General features: G+C 41.3%; 2 protein-coding genes across 2 annotated transcripts; one reads left to right on the top strand and one right to left on the bottom strand.

Moving 5' to 3' along the window:
- Nucleotides 1-354: 354 nt before the first annotated feature.
- Nucleotides 355-2,379, bottom strand: LOC138616390 (lysophosphatidic acid receptor 6-like). The gene has a single exon (XM_069690634.1). The coding sequence runs from the start codon at nucleotides 2,377-2,379 to the stop codon at nucleotides 1,519-1,521; it is 861 nt and encodes a 286-aa protein (XP_069546735.1). The 3' UTR covers nucleotides 355-1,518.
- Nucleotides 2,380-5,320: 2,941 nt separating this feature from the next.
- Nucleotides 5,321-15,836, top strand: prss16 (serine protease 16). The gene is made up of 13 exons (XM_069691000.1): nucleotides 5,321-5,381; nucleotides 6,226-6,401; nucleotides 7,987-8,086; nucleotides 9,022-9,151; nucleotides 9,886-10,009; nucleotides 11,441-11,518; nucleotides 11,938-11,985; nucleotides 12,080-12,199; nucleotides 13,822-13,986; nucleotides 14,238-14,379; nucleotides 14,483-14,662; nucleotides 14,793-14,947; nucleotides 15,268-15,836. Exons 1-13 carry the CDS (start codon nucleotides 5,321-5,323, stop codon nucleotides 15,337-15,339), a joined length of 1,551 nt encoding a protein of 516 aa, XP_069547101.1. The 3' UTR covers nucleotides 15,340-15,836.
- Nucleotides 15,837-18,998: the final 3,162 nt, after the last annotated feature.

Here is an 18,998-nt window from a genome sequence, read left to right on the forward strand (position 1 = left end):
TTCTACTAAACCAAGAATAACTGTTATTTTTGGATTTCCTCTCTTCATGCTTCTATGGTTAAATTCGATGACAAAATGTGTCATGTTCTATCAGCATCTGCAGCTGAACAGGTAGTGTGTGGAATAGTGAGTTAATATTAAGACAGCCAGAAATGAAGGCCAGTATAAATTCTGCTTCCCCTTAATGTCTAATTGCATTTGCAGTGATTACTTCTGGATCCTTTTAAATCTGCAGATGAGGTAATCTAGATCCTCACAGTCTGCTGGAGGTTTATAGGGATGCCCGTCCATCTGGTGGTGGCCTGGGACTCGAGCTGTTGGCTTCCTCTCTCACAAATAACACAAAAGACTGAGTCACATAAAAGGATTTATAACAGGAATACACCGGAGAGTCAACTGGTATTATTATGTAAAGCAATCAAAGGATATTATTAGAAAAAGATGTAAAAATGAATATATTGAAATAGGAGTTATTTACTTTTTTTTTCTCACCTAGAAGCATTTCTTTATCAAAATAATCTAAATGCATGCTTTACATTTTTGTGGAAAACATTCTTGACATGAAAACACAAATCTTTCGGGCTTCAGGGCATTTTGGGAAATCTGCCATTTTTTTAATATATTTTTTTTAATGCCAAGAGTGAAATGAGGAGATTTATATTATTCTAATTCTGTATCTGTCCAACATGAAGCTAGAACAAGGCAACACTTATCTTAGTTTACCATACTGCTACCCAGACTAACAAGTAACATAAAAAAAAAAACACATATTAGTAATTAACACATTATCTCTTGTTTGTTTGGTCCGTACAAATGTAAAAATGCTAAGTTGTGACTGTGCCATGATTGGTGTCTGGCTATTTCTGCAGCAGTGACTTCCTTACTGTAACAATGAGCTTTTTTTTGTTTTAATCAACTTTTGACAGAGACTAGCTGTTTCCCCATCTGACAAGAAAGTGAACTAAATGGGAATTTTAAGCTCTGTTTTCCAACCCCTTCTGGCACCCTGTGTTTCTCAAATGCATGATAACCAGAGAGGGGCTTTCCCCTGGCTGCAGGCCTTTCCCTCAGTCAGCTGTAAAATGGCAGAGCATATACTAAGCAGTCAAAAGATCGTTTGACATTTTGGGAAGTGCCCTTTTGTGCTGAGAGTCAGATGAGAAGATTAATGCCGTTGTCACTCTCGGGCTGATGCAGGGACAAACAACTAGGCTGGTTCAAAGAAAAAAAAAAAAAAAAAAAAAATCTGCCTGCCAACATCTTTAAAGTTCACTAAAAATATATTGGTATTGACGAAAAGTTGCAGTTTTCTGGTAATGTTGGGCCCTTCTCGTGGGGCCAGGCAAAGTGTTTCTCCCCGTTTCACTTGTGCCTTTGTACCAAACTAACTAACCATCAACCGTCAAACTTAGAGCAAAATGATCAACTTGTAGGCCAGCAAGCGGTGTTGCTGAAAAATACAAAATCCACAATGTCAAATGGGAAATCTGACACCATCTCATGAAAATAGTCTTTTGTCTACTGTCCTCTTGTCAGATCCAAGTCCTCTTTTTTCTTCCAGAAGGCATCGAAAGAAAAGTAATACAACAGTGGATCCAGACAGCAGTTCAGGGTGGCGAGACATACAAGTGGTAGCACATCAGAAGTTCTCTTTGTAGGTACACGCACTGACACAGGCAGGAAACAAATAGTGAACATGACCAAATTCATGGCAAAAATCAGCATCACCTTCACCTTGTTGTGGACCCTCGCAGAGTCACTGACACGCCTGTGCAAAGTCCAAAACACCATAACAGTGCATGCGATGTTGACTGCCAGCATGGTGACCACTAAGGCAAGTTGAAAATAAACTACAGCTGATCTCAACGCTGACTTTGAGTTAGCGGATTTAAAACAGGAAGATACATTTAGTTTTTTTGATTGTCTTACAAACTCCACACTCTCTGGGATATTCACCATCACCACAATCAGCCAGACGAGTGCAGCACCTTTCCAGGCGATGGACGAGGTTCGAAGATGGCGCGACCTCAGAGGATAAACCACAGCCAGCAGCCGGTCCACGCTGATGAAGGTGATGAACATGGAGCTGGAGCGGATATTGCTGCGAAAGAGCATGGTGGCCCAGAGGCAGGCCATGTTGCTGAGAGGCCAGGTGCCTGTGGCATAATAGTAGACCCTCGTGGGCAAGGAGATGATGAGCAGCAGGTCTGAGATTGCAAGGTTGACCAAGAAGATGGTGTTGGGCGATTTGAGGCTGTGGTGGCGAAGCAGAATCCACAGAGACACTGCATTGAGCGGCAGACCGAGCACCAAAATGCTGCCAAAGATCAAAGCATAAACCGGCTCCGGCTCGAGTACATCTTCCGTAGAGCTGTTCATGTCGACCTGACGAGGAAAAGCCATGTGTGTGTGTCACTGAACACTGCAGCCGATCACATTGCTCAGTGGTTTCCTTTTCTGCTTCTTTTGTAAGAAAAACTATGCGGGGTGAGATATGAAGGAACACAACAGGAAACCCAAGAGTTGTGGTCGCTGACACGTACATGAGTCAACCAAAGTACATTTAAAAAAAAATGTTTTATGCTATTTCTAAATGTAACATGTAACAACCTAAATAAGCATATATTTTAAGGATGTGTAATGTAGATAGTTTAGAAAGAATTGACACTTGTTTTTTTTTAATAGAGTAATTCCTTCAGCTTTACTGTAATATATGGAGCGTTTGTGGAAAGTCTGGTGACACAATGTTTTATAATGCTTTCTGTAAATTTATTGCAACACAGCTGTTCATATGAAAATTTGTTGAGATATTGGCGGAATGTGTGGCTGCAAAAGGAGTTTGGTTGTATGATTAAAATTTATAAAACTTATTGCCAAAAATGGCTTTCACTTAAAAAGGTATGTCAACCCATGTCGTGGTTTTGAGTAATAGTTTTCCTTAAGTACCAACATCTGATGTTGCATTGCATTTTTAGTTAAGGTAATATCACAATGCCACAGCACTGCACTGTGTGCTTCATCACATTCCCACAATACAAGTTGCCATGATTGGATATATTTGTGTTTAACTTAAAGGTGCATGAATTCATATTTTTATCTTAACGAGATCAACGTATGTCTGCATACTTAAATATAGGTCACTCTAAAAAGAAACCACCACTTCCTGTTTTGTTGGTACCAACGCTGCTCACAGAGGAAACTGCATGAAAACGTTTAATCTAACCCGAAACATAGTTGAGAGTTTGAGAATGTTTTTTCTTGTTGCATGCACTGTTTAACACACTCAATAAACACACTGATTCTTCTGTCCAGCAGCAGTTGTGATAAATAAACCCTTTTGTGCAGTGGTGTGGAACAGCTGCAGCTTCTTTAGACACCTTAATCTGAAAATTCTTTACGCCAGTAGACCCGCTCCTTCTTCTACGGAGCCAAGATGGTGACTGTTTCGGGTGAAAAGTGTCCAATGTTTCACATTTCTTTTTAGGGGACCTTTTTGACTGCATCATCCCGGTGCATGTTGCTGTACTTCACAGTGTGAACGCACTTATGCACTCAAAATAGTGAGTGTTAGTAGACAAGTACGACATTTGCAACACAGCAGTTGTGTCAACCCTTGTGCAAGAACATCTGCACTATGAACCAATACCAACACCATTTGCATTATGCACAACATGCACAATTGCACTGTTTTTAGCTGTACATATGCCTATTTGTCTTTTTCCGTGTTTGTTCATTGAGAGGAAGTTTTAACCGCAGTCAAAATTTATTGCATGTGTAAACCTACACATACCAACAGAGCTGATCTGATTCTGACTCCTCCCACCCCGTTACTGAAGCAGGACCGGATAGATAAGGCACCCGAGGTGGTTAGTTGGTTCCCAACATTAACATGTATTTTAGTATGCAGCACGGAGAGCCCAGTTAGTTTCTGTTCTCCCTTTGTAAGCTTCCACCCAGTGTGGTCACAGCCCACTCCATGCTGAGTGGAGCTTTATTTCTTTGTGCTCAGCCTCTGACTAAACTCACCTCTGCTTTATAATTTTCCTCCAGTCTCTCTTATTTTTCCTCTCTTTGCTTTTCGTCTATGAAGTCACATTTCATTAAACACCAAGTACATTTTTTTTTTAAGGTAAAACATCTGCAACTTCTCCGAACTTTGTGCCACCCTTGGTAAATATGCATCCCCTCGCATTGTTCCAATGATGCTGCATCTGATATTCACCATGTTCTGTTTCAATGCACCTGTAGTTCATCTGAGCTGATTGCTGGCTCTAGTATTACAGTCAGCACACAGGACTCATAGTGGTATCAATGTAATGTGAAGAAGCAAATTTCCCCAAATCTTAAACTTTTCATGACATTACTCAGATATGAGTTATATTTATATAACAGTTTGTCAAACAAAAAGTTAAATCAAATGTAAAGTTAGCTTATCCCCATGCTATGACTTACTGTATCCAACAATCTTTTAAATTTTACATTCATTTGTATATTATTAAATAGCTACTAAAAAAAAAATCACATCTAAGACGTGCCTCTGTGACTGTATGTATGAAATGGGTGGAATCAAATGCATAAAGTGTGTGTGTGCATGCGCACGTGTGTGTGTGTGTGTGTGTGTGTGTGTGTGTGTGTGTGTGTGTGTGTGTGTGTGTGTGTGTGTGTGTGTGTGTGTGTGTGTGTGTGTGTGTGTGTGTGTGTGTGTGTGTGTGTGTGTGTGTGTGTGTGTGTGTGTGCCTCTCACTGCTTGTACTGAGACGAGGAAAAAGACAAAAACTGCTGTTGTAACCGAAGCCCTCGAAAAAAGCCATTACAAAGCAGAGAGATCTAATTACATCACCAAGCTGACGCTTCATTCTGCTGAGCAGTTTATATGTGGCAAATACACACACACCCTCTCATCCTGTTTCACTCTCTTCCACACACACACACACACACACACACACACACACACACACACACACACACACACACACACACACACACACACACACACACACACACACACACACACACACACACACACACACACTCACTACACACACACACACTCTCTTCCACACACACACACACACACACACACACACACACACACACACACACACACACACACACACACACACACACACACACACACACACACACACACACACACACACACACACACACACACGATGTGCAGATGCAGGTCATAACAATGCACAGTTCATACCACAGTTGAGTGCAGCTCCTTCCAGGGACTATAAAGGGAGCTGTAGAATGAGTCCCACAGTGGACGTACATGAAGTTTAGTTTAAGTTTTCCTGATTAAGTGATGAAGATGCTTTTCTCTCTGGCCCGCTGTCTCATCCCTCTGCTTCTCTTGAACTTTGTTGGCTGTGGTGAGTTGATTCCTTTTCCACAACATGTAATAATTAATTTTATGCTAAGATGTCCTTCTGATTTCATCCACTGTCCTGAAATTCACACACATTTGAGGACTTGTTAAGATTCTGAAGTACAGAAGGACTTAACATTTTTGAGAAGTTTTTTTTTTTCACTCAAAACTAGCAGACGTTTGCTCGTACTTTGAAGAAGATGTTTTTTTTACTTGTGCATTCATGAACAAGGTGCTCATGGGGAATAGTTTGAAAGTAGAAACAAGCTGAAGTGTCCTTGTATTTCCAGCCTGGATAAGCTTGTAGGTGGGTGCACTGTCTGAGGCATTGTTCTGAGCATGTCCCGAGTATATTAAACCCTACTTGATGCTCTTAGCTTCCAGGTTTGGGTTCTTAAGCTCCATTATACTTGTTTGCAAGTCTAGTTTTGTTTTCAGGTGTCAAACTTCAGGTAGAAGGGATTACAAAACAGATGCTGGTGGTGACAGCAAGTCTCTTGGGAGACTACTCAGTCTGTAACTCTGTTCCTCAAATAGATTTTGCCGGAAGAGTTTTCAGTATTTTTGTCAGCCATCTCAGTGACATGAATGTTGAAATCCTTGGTAAATTTTTAGCAAGCGTGGTTTTCCTATTTGTATCCCTCATATGGACAATAGATCCACTTAAAACGGTCACATCTGAGGCCCAGCTGAGGCCTCCATCACACAAGCCTGAGGATATGTACTTCAAAAACAACCAGAGCTATTACTTTGCACTAATTATAGGTTGAGCTCACACAAACTATTCCGTTTTTTCAAGCGTCACCGTTGTCATTGTCTCTTTCGTGCGTCTTTGTTTTTGCCGACAGGACGGATTCTGAGGACGATCAAGGAGCGCGTGCGCGATCTCCAGCTGCAGAGAAACAAGCAGCTTCTCCTGACGCTCACAGGCAGAGGTCAGCAGCCTCGCCAACATGTAAAGGAGGCCTGGATCCACCAGCCGCTGGACCACTTCAACCGACGAGATGGAAACAGCTTCCCTCAGGTAGAGAAAGCTGAAACAGCGCTTTATGTAACAACCAAAAGGAAAGTTAGCTTTTCCAGCCAATTTATTAAACAAAGTTAGAAACCGATTTAATTTTCTTCAGTGGAAAAAGTAACTACACCCCTGGCATCACAGTCTAGAATCGTAGCCTTTAGCAGAAATAACGTCTCGTAAGCGTTTTACATAATTGTCAGTCTGTGAGATCTGGTTGCTGAAATTTGTCAGCACCCTTCCATGTAAAATTATGTCTGTTACAAGAAATTTGATGGATTTCTTGCAGATACTTCCTGTTGAAAATCCCCCACAGTTTTGTTTACTCGCCATGCATGAGCCAACATTTCTTCTGTTTGAGCCATTTCTCAGTATCTTGTTGAAAGGTCTGCTTTCCGTTTAACTTTGACCTTTGGACAGATGCCCTCCACATTATCTTTGAGCACTTTTGATATAATGCAGAATTAATTGTTAATACAATGACTGCAAGATGTCCTGTCCCTGAGGCCTTGAAGCAGCCTCAAACCACAACACTGCCACCACCATGCTTCACAGTATGTTTGATGTTGTCTTTGATTTGCATCAAACTTGTGTACTGTTACTAAAGACAAACAACTCCATCTGGAATTTGTCTCTACAGAACACATCATGCCACAAGGCCTGATCTCCTGCCTGTATGTTCATTGGCAAACGGCTTTAATGCTCTTTTGGGACAGCAAAGATCTTTTTCCTGGTGTGTCGCCCATGCAGGTCAAATTTGTGAATGGGAGGATCTTTTTTGTGCAGTGGTTGGAGAGCTCTTTAGATCTTGGCATCATGACACCACACACTTAAATAGCACAGAAAACAGCTCCTTAACAGATACTTAATGTTTGAGGTTTAAAGAAGAGCTGTTCCTGTCACTTCGTTGGCAGCTAATCTGAAACCTGATTATAATTTTATGGATCTGAAGGTGTCATAAATGTTGGGGATGTACTTATGTTTTCCATGTGACCCATCTGTACCATTTCCTTACTTTTTCGCTTGACTGTACATTTATACTTCAGTTTCAGGCATAGACCTGTCTAGTGTGAGTGCAAGGAGCAGATAATCACATGACACCGGCTTGATGTTTCAGAAATAAAGAAAGCAGTTGTGCACTGGATTTTGAATCTCATCTCTTAGATCTTATAACCTCCAGGGTCATATTTTATTTAAAGCATCAAATAAGACGCCATTCTACCTTATTTATGATGATTGTTTTAACTCCAGTAAAGCTGATAAAAAAAAAAAAGCTAGAGCTAGAGAGCTAGAGAGCTAGAGAGGCTCTTAAACAGCACATAGACAGCAGTCCATCCAGAGAAATGTGGGTTGGACGATGCTTTTCACTGCACCAAATCCACCAGGTAGAGACAAAATGATATTTTTGTCAAATGAAATGTTCATCTTCATTTTATTCTTGAAGCGATTTAAGGCTGCCAATTAGAAAATGTGTCCATTGCAATATTAAGTAAAGGATTACTCTCACTGCTTCTGGTTTGGGAGAAGCTGACAAAGTGGTTTCTTACTTTTTGTATGTTTTCTTTGTCTAAATCTCTCTGTCTTTGTCCTACAGAGGTTCTTTGTGAACGAGGCGTACTGGCGGCGTCCTGATGGTCCCGTGTTTCTCTTCATTGGTGGAGAAGGGCCCATCTTTGAGTTTGATGTTCTTGCAGGTACTTTAGGATGCAGCTCATATTTTAGTCTCTCTACATCTACACTTCCAAAGATCAGATAAGGAAGATGAAACTCACCAACAAAGTGCCCATCTGATGAGTGAAGCGTCATATTGTGATAGTAAGGTGATACCTGTTTCCAGCTGCACTAAACTGTGCTCAGTCAGGAACCATCATCCCTCACAAATATGTAAGTACAGGAGTAGAAGAGAAGGATGGTGCAGTTCAAGGCTCTACTATGCTGTCAGTTTATCACCATTTAAAAAAATACTGTGGTACATTTTACTATAAAGTTTTTTTTATGTCTCCATGCTGACGACAGCCATGGTTGAAGACATGATGGCTTCAGCTTGTCTCTGTCCCATTATCAGGAGTGCGATATCGCAAGAACCCCTTGTAGGAATTTCTTTAAGTTTGGCACAAATGTTCACTTGTTCACAAGGATGAACTGACTAGAATTTGAGGGTCAAAGGTCAAAGCTAAAGGCCACAGAGATTATGGGAAATTTTGAAGACCAAACACCTAAATGATCTACACTTTAATCATTTAATATGTGCCAGATGATTAAAAGGTTAATTATGACATGAACACTAACGATGTTAATTGCAGACTCTGAAGCACTACCAAGTATAGGCTGACTTCACACATCTTCATTCCATCATCTGCAATATTTTTGAGCAGTAGTCCAACATTTATCAATGAATCAAATGACCACGTGGAATCGTCTGCATTCAGAATAATTTCGTCCCCTTTCTCCCAAGAAAAACATACTTTACACACTTCTAGGAATTGATAGTGATAGGTCAACGCCTCTTCACAGAATTGAACTTCTTTAAAAGTGACTTTTAATCCTCCCACATACTGCAGTTGCATTTCCTTAAAAAAAAAAATACAAAGCACACAGAATCATATCTGCTTTAAACATATTTTCCCAGGTCACCATGTTGACATGGCTGAAGAGCACGGGGCTCTGCTTCTGGCTCTGGAGCATCGTTTCTATGGAGACAGCATTAACCCTGATGGCCTCAAAACTGAGAACCTGGCAGACCTGAGCAGCCAGCAGGCGTTAGTATTGGCTCTCTACCAATGTGTGTGTGTGTGTGTGTGTGTGTGTGTGTGTGTGTGTGTGTGTGTGTGTGTGTGTGTGTGTGTGTGTGTGTGTGTGTGTGTGTGTGTGTGTGTGTGTGTGTGTGTGTGTGTGTGGCTTTCACTCTTCTTTTTTTCTCACTTCCTCTTTCTCGTTGCATATGTATGTGCATCTGTCTCTTTCTAGTTAATTTATGTTTGCTCCGTTTTCACATTCCTTTTTTTCTATTTATGTGTGTGTATATCTTAATGTTTAAGTGTGTGTCACAATAGGGAGAACAAAGATCGACCATGTGTCTGGCATATTGCACATTATGGACACAACACAGCCAATCCGATTCAAGTCTCAGCACAAATCCTCATAGTAGACAAACGGGCATTTCACGCTATAAAGTGATCAAACAAAAAACCAGAACATGTTCTGTCCCAGAAAACCAAAATACATTTCCAGTACTCTCAATCCAAAATAGGGACTTCCTCCCTCAATCAGGACTGATGTCAGGCTCATTAAACATGTGAATCTGCTTCTGTCCCCGTCTCTTTCTCACCCGCTCTCGTTCATTTTCTTGTGTCAATCGATAAGTGTAAGAGAGGAAGAGTGTTGCATTTCTCCTTTCAAGTCTGAGTCTGTCTCTCCATTTCCATTTGTCTGTATGTTTGCAGGTATCTATAGACAGCGTTTGAACATTTGTGTTTTGTTACCTTCGGTTCAGGCTCGCTGACTTGGCTCTATTCCACCAGCACATCAGCCAAAGCTTCAACCTGAGCCGCAGGAACACCTGGATCAGCTTCGGAGGCTCGTACTCTGGAGCTCTGTCCGCCTGGTTCAGAGGAAAGGTACGAGACAAGGCTCGGAGATGAATCTCTGCAAGCATTCAAAGTCTCATTAGGCTTCAAAACCTCACAAACTTTAATTTTAAATAGCAATTCTCTAAAAGACAGAGATAACATTTCAGGAATTTGTTTACTTTTATCAGAAAACATGACTAATTCATTCTCTGATATATACACATAGAAAGATATTATTTTTATTGTTATGTACCATTTTTCAAAAACATATCGACATATAAGAAATACCTGGTGAGGAGCAGAATTATGGAGAGGCAATATTTCATAAAGGTATCTCTTTTATTCCCACCTAAAGGAGATAAGAAAGGACGTCCTGAACCTCCTCTAGTGTCTGAATTCATCACCTGCTTTCATGACTTTCACTTAGATATTTAGTTGGTATACTAACTGAAAGAAACTATATTAAGTTTATTGTTAACAACATGATATCTGGCTCTGATTTATGGTCACTGACATGCAATGATTTTAAGATTCTCCAACATTTGAGACAAAGTTAATTCAGTGTCTTCTGAGGAGGAATTATATTTTACCCTGTTTTAGCAGATGTAAAATAAGTGGCTGCCTCCAGTCTACAGTTTTTTTTTCTTCTATCAGTGGTACCTTCTGTGCTCCTTTACCTGTCTGCGGCTGTATGCCCATTAAATGTGAAAAGTAAGGTGCCTTAGTAACACAACAATGTGATTAAGGTTAGGAAAAGATGACGGTTTGGGTTAAAATAACTCATTTTAACTGTAACATAATGTTACATGTCAGGTAAAACATTTAGTTATGGAAGTAACTTATGTTAGTTGAAGGGAATCACTGACTTCTGCTTTCTCAGACTTAAACACGTCATGATTAAAAGTGCTGTTTATTCCATCCAACCACCTCCAACCTCCTAATTACATGGACTTCATCCCTCTTTATACTTTGTCACATAAACTCCATCACGTGACCTCCTAGCTCGACCCTGGTATTTTTCATACTGAGGCGAAGTAAAACTTGACACTGACGCAGTGTCCTCTAGTGGACCGACGGGTGTATTACAGTCTTTGGCACTGATACCTACATGACACTGAGTTCAGGTGGGTACAGTAGATTTGAGCAAATGTGGCCATTTTCATTGAAAATAATGTGTCAGCTAGTTCAACGCTGAGGCTCGTTGATGTGTAGGATTAATCTTCTCTTGGGACTGACTGACAAAAAGAGATAGACGATCACCAGACTTTAACACTGATCTTATCAGGTGTTACTCTGTGGAAAACAACCTTAAAACCCGATCTCATATTGTTTGAAAAATGCATTTCTTTTTCTGCATATGCCATACAGATTAGAAAATAGAAAACATTTGACGTTGCGTTATTGCATCTCTACTACTGTACATTAATTAATTCTTAGCTCTTGTCATTACTCTGTCTCCATTTTTTCTCTTTTCTACAGTTTCACAGCCTGGTGTATGGAGCTGTGGCCTCCTCTGCTCCGGTCAAGGCGACGCTGGACTTTTCTGCCTACAACAATGTAAAATGGCTCAATCAATAGTCACAATATTAACATCTGACCAGGATTAACATAAAACAAAGAAAGAAAAGGAAGAAAACTAAAACAAAGAATTACAGAAATGTAATTGTTTTTAATTTTCATCCTTAATTATGGTCCACATCCTTTTTCAAACCTTTCTTTTTGTAAAAACAAGAAATCTTAAAATGTTTTTTTGTCATTTTGATAAATTCTTTTGCCTTGAAACTAAAACCAAAAACTAATTCCACGAACCTCCTCTGAGGTCATTAAACCCCACAAACTTTCTAGAAATATTACCCAGGACATCAGTGTCCTCATTTGTTGCTACATCCTGGCATGTAGTACTGTTACTTGATACTAATTGGTCTGTGGTTTTAGTTTCCTTCTCACTCACAAATCTGCCATTTCCTGTGTTTCAGATTGTTGGCTTGAGTCTGAGGAACGAGGCAGTTGGTGGCTCAGAGAAGGTGCGAAGCTGCCACCTGGCTGTGCGTCATGTGACAGGCATTAAATTCCCGTCTGTCACTTTTTGTTAAATTCAGCCTCATCCTCTTCCTGCAGTGTCTGGCTGCCATTCAGGAGGCGTTCGCTGCTCTGGAAGCAGCACTGATGGCTGGAAATATCCACCAGTTGGCTGTGGACTTTGGCTGCTGTCAGATCCCCAAAGATCCTGATGATCAGGTGACGACTTTAGTATTTAACTGTTTTGGGGAAAATTAATGTGTGGTATACTTAACAAACGCTATTGTATAGCAGCTGCAGCACTGTGTTTGGGCATTTTTGTTCATTTTCTGTTATTTTTTGTGAGGTTTTTTAAGACTTTTTTTTTTTTACCGTGTGCATCTGTAGTGATCTCTCCACACTTGATCATTCAACATGTGACTAAACAGGACTTTGAGTTGCACTATTAGACAGAAGGGGTTCTTGACATGTTGGACGAAGCAAACTTCTATTATCACTGGTTCTTAATCCTTTTTTTAGACACCAAAACGTCAAGTAGCCTACCTCTTCCTCAACCATCGCATTTTAAATGTGTTCATCCTAAGAGATCCTAAAACTAGATATTATGTAACTCTAATACTAATTCAAGTGGATGTTGTTTGTACTAGTAAAATAATTTATACATTTAATCTATTTTGTCTTTTACGCTCAGTGGTGGAAAGTAACTAAGTAAATTTACTCAAGCACTGTACTTACAGTAAGTACAGTTCTGAGGTACTTGTACTTCACTTACATTTTATGCCACTTCATACTCCCACTCCACTACATTTCAAATGGAAATCTTGAACTTACTCCACTACATTTATTTCACAGCTTTAGTTACTTTTCAGATGAAGATTTAATGGATAACATAACAAGCTTTTAAAACCTAACACATTGTTAAAGATTAAGCCCGTAGTTTTAAACTTTTCCAACTTTGTCATCTTACAAACAGTTTAAATGATTCAACATCTCACCAAAAATCAAAGATTAGAAAAAAGTCCAAAAACTGGAAACAGATTTGTGGATCAGAACTTTGTTTGTTGTTCTTTCCTCTCTCAGTAATCACCTGATGACCGCTCAGATTGATCTGCTATCTCTGGATATAAAATATAAAGTACAAATCTGCTGCAGCTACAACCGTAAATGCTACTTACACAGGGCCAGAGGTCCAAACCAGGAATTTAACTTTAATACTTTAACTACATTTTGCTGCTAATGCTTGAGGAGGATTTTTTTACTCAGAACTTTTACTTGAACTTTACTTAAGTAAAGAATCGGAATACTTTTTTCGCCTGTGATTACCCTATACTATTCCAAATATTTACCCTTTATTAGAGCTACATAACACTTTTTATGTACTTTTTAAATTATTTTTTTTTATCCTTTATCTATTACTTTTTAGTGACTATTTGCTCTTTATCCAACCATCTAATTTAAGGTTATCTACTATAACTATTTACCCATCACCCTACTGTCAGATAAATACTTGAACTGTATGTTCATCACTTTATCTTAACTATTTCAGCCAGTGATCTACTTTTGGATATTACAACCATTTATCTAGCTTACTATTAGCTAAAACTGTTAACTGCAGACTGGATTCATTACCTTTAGCGATCTATTTCAACCATTTATTCATATATTTCCCTCATTTGCATTGTATAAATCTGATGTTACACATAAACTTTTCAATCAAATCATACTTTCTATTCTTGTCATTTAATGCTACTTTATTTTCTCTTTATTCTGACACCAACTTTCCAAAATGTTCCTGTGAGGAATGTTCCTGTAATTCTTTGTTCCGTACTTCCTTACTTTAGATTGAGCTGATGGAAAACGTGGCCGACATTGTCATGGGAACAGTGCAGTACAATGAAGAAGGGGTGCTCATGCCCATCAGTGAGCTCTGTGCTGTGATGATCAATAAGAGTGAGGGACATGTGGAAGAGATGGAAGCTTACAGCCGCCTTGTTAAACTTTCCCAGGTAGGGAAAAAGGTGATGGCCTCCTTTTCTGTGTTGATGCACATATGTTACCACCAGATGTCACTGCTGAGCCATTTTAATGAACTCCTCACAAGGTAAGGGCTTGTAGTCCCTCCTGGAGTTTAAAATGAAACGGCGCCACCATTAGGATTTATTTTACTTACTAGAAATATGCAGCAGGAACAGGATGGGAACAATGTCTTTTATGATTTATGTGGGTTTTTTTGTTTGTTTGTTTGTGCACTCTGCAGATCTACCGTTCAATCAGTGAGGAGCCGTGTCTGGACATCTCCCATGAAAACACAGTGAAGGATCTGATGGACACGTCTCTCCACTCCAGCAGGAGAGCACAGAGACAGTGGATGTACCAGACCTGCACTGAGTTTGGCTTCTGTACAACACACACACAAACACACACACTGAGCATCTCACATACAGTCAACCATCATTCTGTCTGTGTCCTGAATCTGTTTTTCATGTGTGTATGTGTCTGTAGACCAGACTTGTGAGGACACCACTTGTCCATTCTCTGGGATGTTGACCCTGCGGGATCATACTAAGCTCTGTGCAATGCTGTTTGGTATTTCCCAGCATTCCCTGCCTGCACATATCGCCTTCACGAACACATATTATGGAGGAGACAACCCCCCCACACAAAGGGTCCTTTATGTCAACGGTGAGACTTTATACATACATTTATTCCTTGACAGGCAGAAGAAGACGGCCTCTTGTTTCCTCATTATATAATAAAAGAGCGGTGCAGGACTTTATTGACCATTAAAAAGTCTGTATCATTATTACCGCAGGTGGGATTGACCCATGGAAGGAGCTGTCAGTGGTCCAGAACAGGACTGAGGAGGGGGAGGAGGCTCAGACAGTTTTCATTAAGGACACTGCTCACTGTGCTGATATGTCGAGAAGAAGAACTGCAGACCGCTGCTCACTCAGGAAAGCCAGGCTGGTATGTATGCCTCACTGACGTGTTATTACAGTAATCTCCATAACAAACATGTAGATCAACAAAAATCCTTAGTTCTCGGGCCGTTTACTGAAACTGTTCTGTGGCTTTCAGCCATGAAAACATCTCCTATGTGACAAAACATCTCAAATATTGAACCTTTAATAGAAAATATCAGCAACGATACAAATATATCAACCATATTTTATCAACACATGGTGGGTATTTTTGGTAACATTCTCTTGGTTGTTGAATTATAAAAGTAAAATTAAACTATATATTTATATTTCTAACACATTTCCCCCCGTCTTTTCACCTCTTAGGAGATCGAGGAGTGTGTGTCGAGCTGGCTGAAGGCAGCTGACCAGGAGAAGATGGAGAAAAGAAGGGTGTGATCAGATCACAATAGAACCTGATCAGCTCTTATCACGTCCCCTGAAACTGATAAGGACTAGTCAATAATCAGGCCTGCCTGGCTGCCTGGCTTCATCCTCCTCCTCCTCCTTGTCCTCCATTTCCTCTCCCCTGTTCTCCACCTCCTCGCTCTCCATTTATAAAAGGTTCACAGCACCACGGTTAATCTGTGTGGATTTCGTTTTACAGGTTTTTGTGTGTGCCTTTACAGATATTCCTTTTATTTCAGACTTTGTAAGGAATTTCATGGTTATTTTATTTGTATTGATTTTTTGAGACTGCTTATTCACTCATAAAAACAATGACTTTATGATTGTTTCCCACTTAATAACTTTATCCTGCTGCTGATAAAATGCACTGTTATGGTTTGTTTTTACAGTATTCATCAGTTGTCATAACCTTGTGGTGTCACCAGGGTGTGATATTGCTACATATGCGGGAAACCCATTTCTTGAGGCGCTGCATATCAAAGTTCAGAGAGGCGGATGTGTTGCTTTTGAAGAAATACAGTAAACCTGTTAATCTGACGTGTATGTGGATGGGATGCAGTTGTGTTGTTGTATTTGTAGCAGTGAGAGAAATCATGAAGAGATGGAGAGTGTTTGTGAGAGAAAGGTGAGGAAGCACCCAGTTGTCCCAAGCCCATCTGTTTCCGCATGTGTGTGTGCATGCGTGTGTGTGTGTGTGTGTGTGTGTGTGTGTGTGTGTGTGTGTGTATGTGTGTGTGTGTGAGAACGGCTCAGTGGGGGGGTCAAAAGTGGGAGGTCGTGACCCCGCTGACCCTGTGGGAGAGGAGATCATCAATCAACTAGGGGCTGGACAGAACAGCAGGAGGGGACACACACACACACACACACACACACACACACACACACACACACACACACACACACACACACATATACCTAGATAATGTAACAAACACCCGGTATAAAACACATCACAAGCACATTTGAATCAACTAAACAATCAATTATGAATCAAATAAGTGTATCTTGTAAACATGTATTGTATATTTCATTTCACACACACACACACACACACACACACACACACACACACACACACACACACACACACACACACACACACACACACACACACACACACACACACACACACACACACACACAAAGAATCACCCCCTCAGTTACATACATAAAGGCCTCGCAGACATTTACTGTTTTCCAAATGTGCTGTGTGTGTGTGTGTGTGTGTGTGTGTGTGTGTGTGTGTGTGTGTGTGTGTGTGTGTGTGTGTGTGTGTGTGTGTGTGTGTGTGTGTGTGTGTGTGTGTGTGTGTGTGTGTGTGTGTGTGTGTGGTGTTTTCTCTTTGATAATATACAAACTTTCTTAATCATGGAGAAAGCCACAGATGCTATCACACACCTGAGCTCATGGAGCAGCAGCCGATGGAAACTGCATTCCTCCCATTTTGTCCTGTTTCTATCAACCTTCATCTCTTTACTTTAGTAAACAAGCTCACACCCACAAAAAGACACACACACTCCCACAAACTCAGAGAGACGCTATCTGGATTATCAGCCAGCACTTGCAGAGCGACGGGGCATGCTTTTTCTCTCTCCACCATTCCTTCCCCTCCTCCTCCTCCTCCTCCTCCTGCAGCCTGTCCTGTTGATCAATGAGGAAGTTCTTAGGCTCAACTATTAATCAAGGCCTATCGGCTATCTGTCTGCCGAGCCAACCAATCACAGCCCTCTGACAGCTGGGCCATGAAAAATGCGGCCTGGTGGATGTAGGGGAGGTTGGGGGGGTGGGGGGGGGGTGGAGGGGTTTGCTGAGGTTGTGGAGAAGAGGAGGGAGGTGAAGGAGCACTCTATCTGATCCAAGTCAGGTCACGGCTGCACAACTGCACTTAATGCACTTACAGTTGATTCTTAACATGGTGATGGCCGCCACACACACACACACACACACACACACACACACACACACACACACACACACACACACACACACACACACACACACACACACACACACACACACACACACACACACACGGGTTGTGTGACTGATACAGAAAAACTCATTTCAATCAACACATTTTGTTCCTGATTTACATTTACATCAATTGGAGGTATTTTGCAGCCATGCAGCAACGACTGTTACCACTGCTTTCATTCGGTGGTGGTTAGAGTGAGAAAATCTGACAAAAAGTATAACGAACAGTGTTTTTATCGAGTCTTTGTAGCAGAAATCTCCTCAGTGAGGAGTACAATCTGTTGTCCAATAAGGAGTCCTGTCCTCACACCTCAAAGCTTCATCAACACACTACCATCCCTCTTCTGCATAATCACCATGCTCACACTCATCCATTCACATCTTATTGCCATGATTAGATTACATCTAATGCTATTACACCGCTCCCATCTCTCTCCCTCCTCTTCATGGATTTCTTGCAGATCTTATTAGTGTGTGATGCGGACCAGGTCTCCCCCCCCCTTTTGGATTTATGAACCCTCAGACTTCTCTCCTTTAATCTCACTCTCCTCTTCCACTCCCGCATGTGTCCATCCATCATTCCCAGGGTTGTCTTGGGCGGAAGAGTATTAATCCCTCCATCCCATCTCTCATTCCTCTGGACAGATGAGGAAGGTGGATGGAGGAAGGTGGAGATGGGAGGAGGGGTAAAGGGAAGGAGGCCTCAGATTCGTTTTCATAACATTTCTGTAGCATTGTTGGTGGGGAGGTGGGGGATGGGGGGTGGGAGGAGGCATTGCAGGTGATATATGCAGATTTACTCAATGATGGGTCACGGCTTTGATGCCTTCAACAGCTATGATGATGATGCTGAAGATGCTGCAGAGGTGAGCGTGTGTGTGGGAGGAGGGCAGAGGCAATAACTGCAGATGGGATGATAAACATCTTAGTGTGGGAGTGTGTATGTGTGCTGGTCACCTTTTTGCATGTTTATTGGGGTGAGTTTTAGCGTGTGTGTGTGTTTGTGTGTGCATGTGTGTGTAATGGAGTTCAGGCCAAAATCTTTCCCCATGCATTTCTTCAAAAGGGCAACAGGAACTGCATCTTATTACCTGTTGGTGCCTGCCAAACACACACTTCAAATACACACACACACACACACACACACACACACACACACACACACACACACACACACACACACACACACACACACACACACACACACACACACACACACACACACACACACACACACACACACACACACACACACACACACACACACAGTATGTTCAACAGAATCCAATAAGCTCTGGGAAATCAATTGGACAGATCAGGACATTTAATAAGTTTGGTCCTTACAGGCCTAATTCTGTGAAAAAGCAAACAAACAAATGTTCTATAAAGGAAAAAAAAGAAAGAAATAAACCTTTGACCAGCGGTCAGCGTAAATCTGACTGTCCTCCTCCCCTCCCAATCCAACCCTGTGCAGTGACAGGTAGATTAAGGGGCGTGATAGATGCCCCTCTCTGTATCTCCCTCTCTCCACCCCCTCCCCCCGCCCCTCTCACCCACACCCTTCCCTCCCCTCCATCCATCATGGCGGCTGGTGTAATTGCGGCTGCGTGGGGCTGGCAGAGGGAGCCTCCATCCATCTCCTTAACAACAAACAGTCACGAGGACGGATGGCGCTG

This window comes from Brachyistius frenatus, unplaced genomic scaffold, assembly GCF_029030835.1.
Source record: "Brachyistius frenatus isolate BFR_SWC_R1_liver_20210118 unplaced genomic scaffold, ASM2903083v1 Contig_1, whole genome shotgun sequence".
In the NCBI taxonomy this organism is placed as follows: domain Eukaryota; kingdom Metazoa; phylum Chordata; class Actinopteri; family Embiotocidae; genus Brachyistius; species Brachyistius frenatus.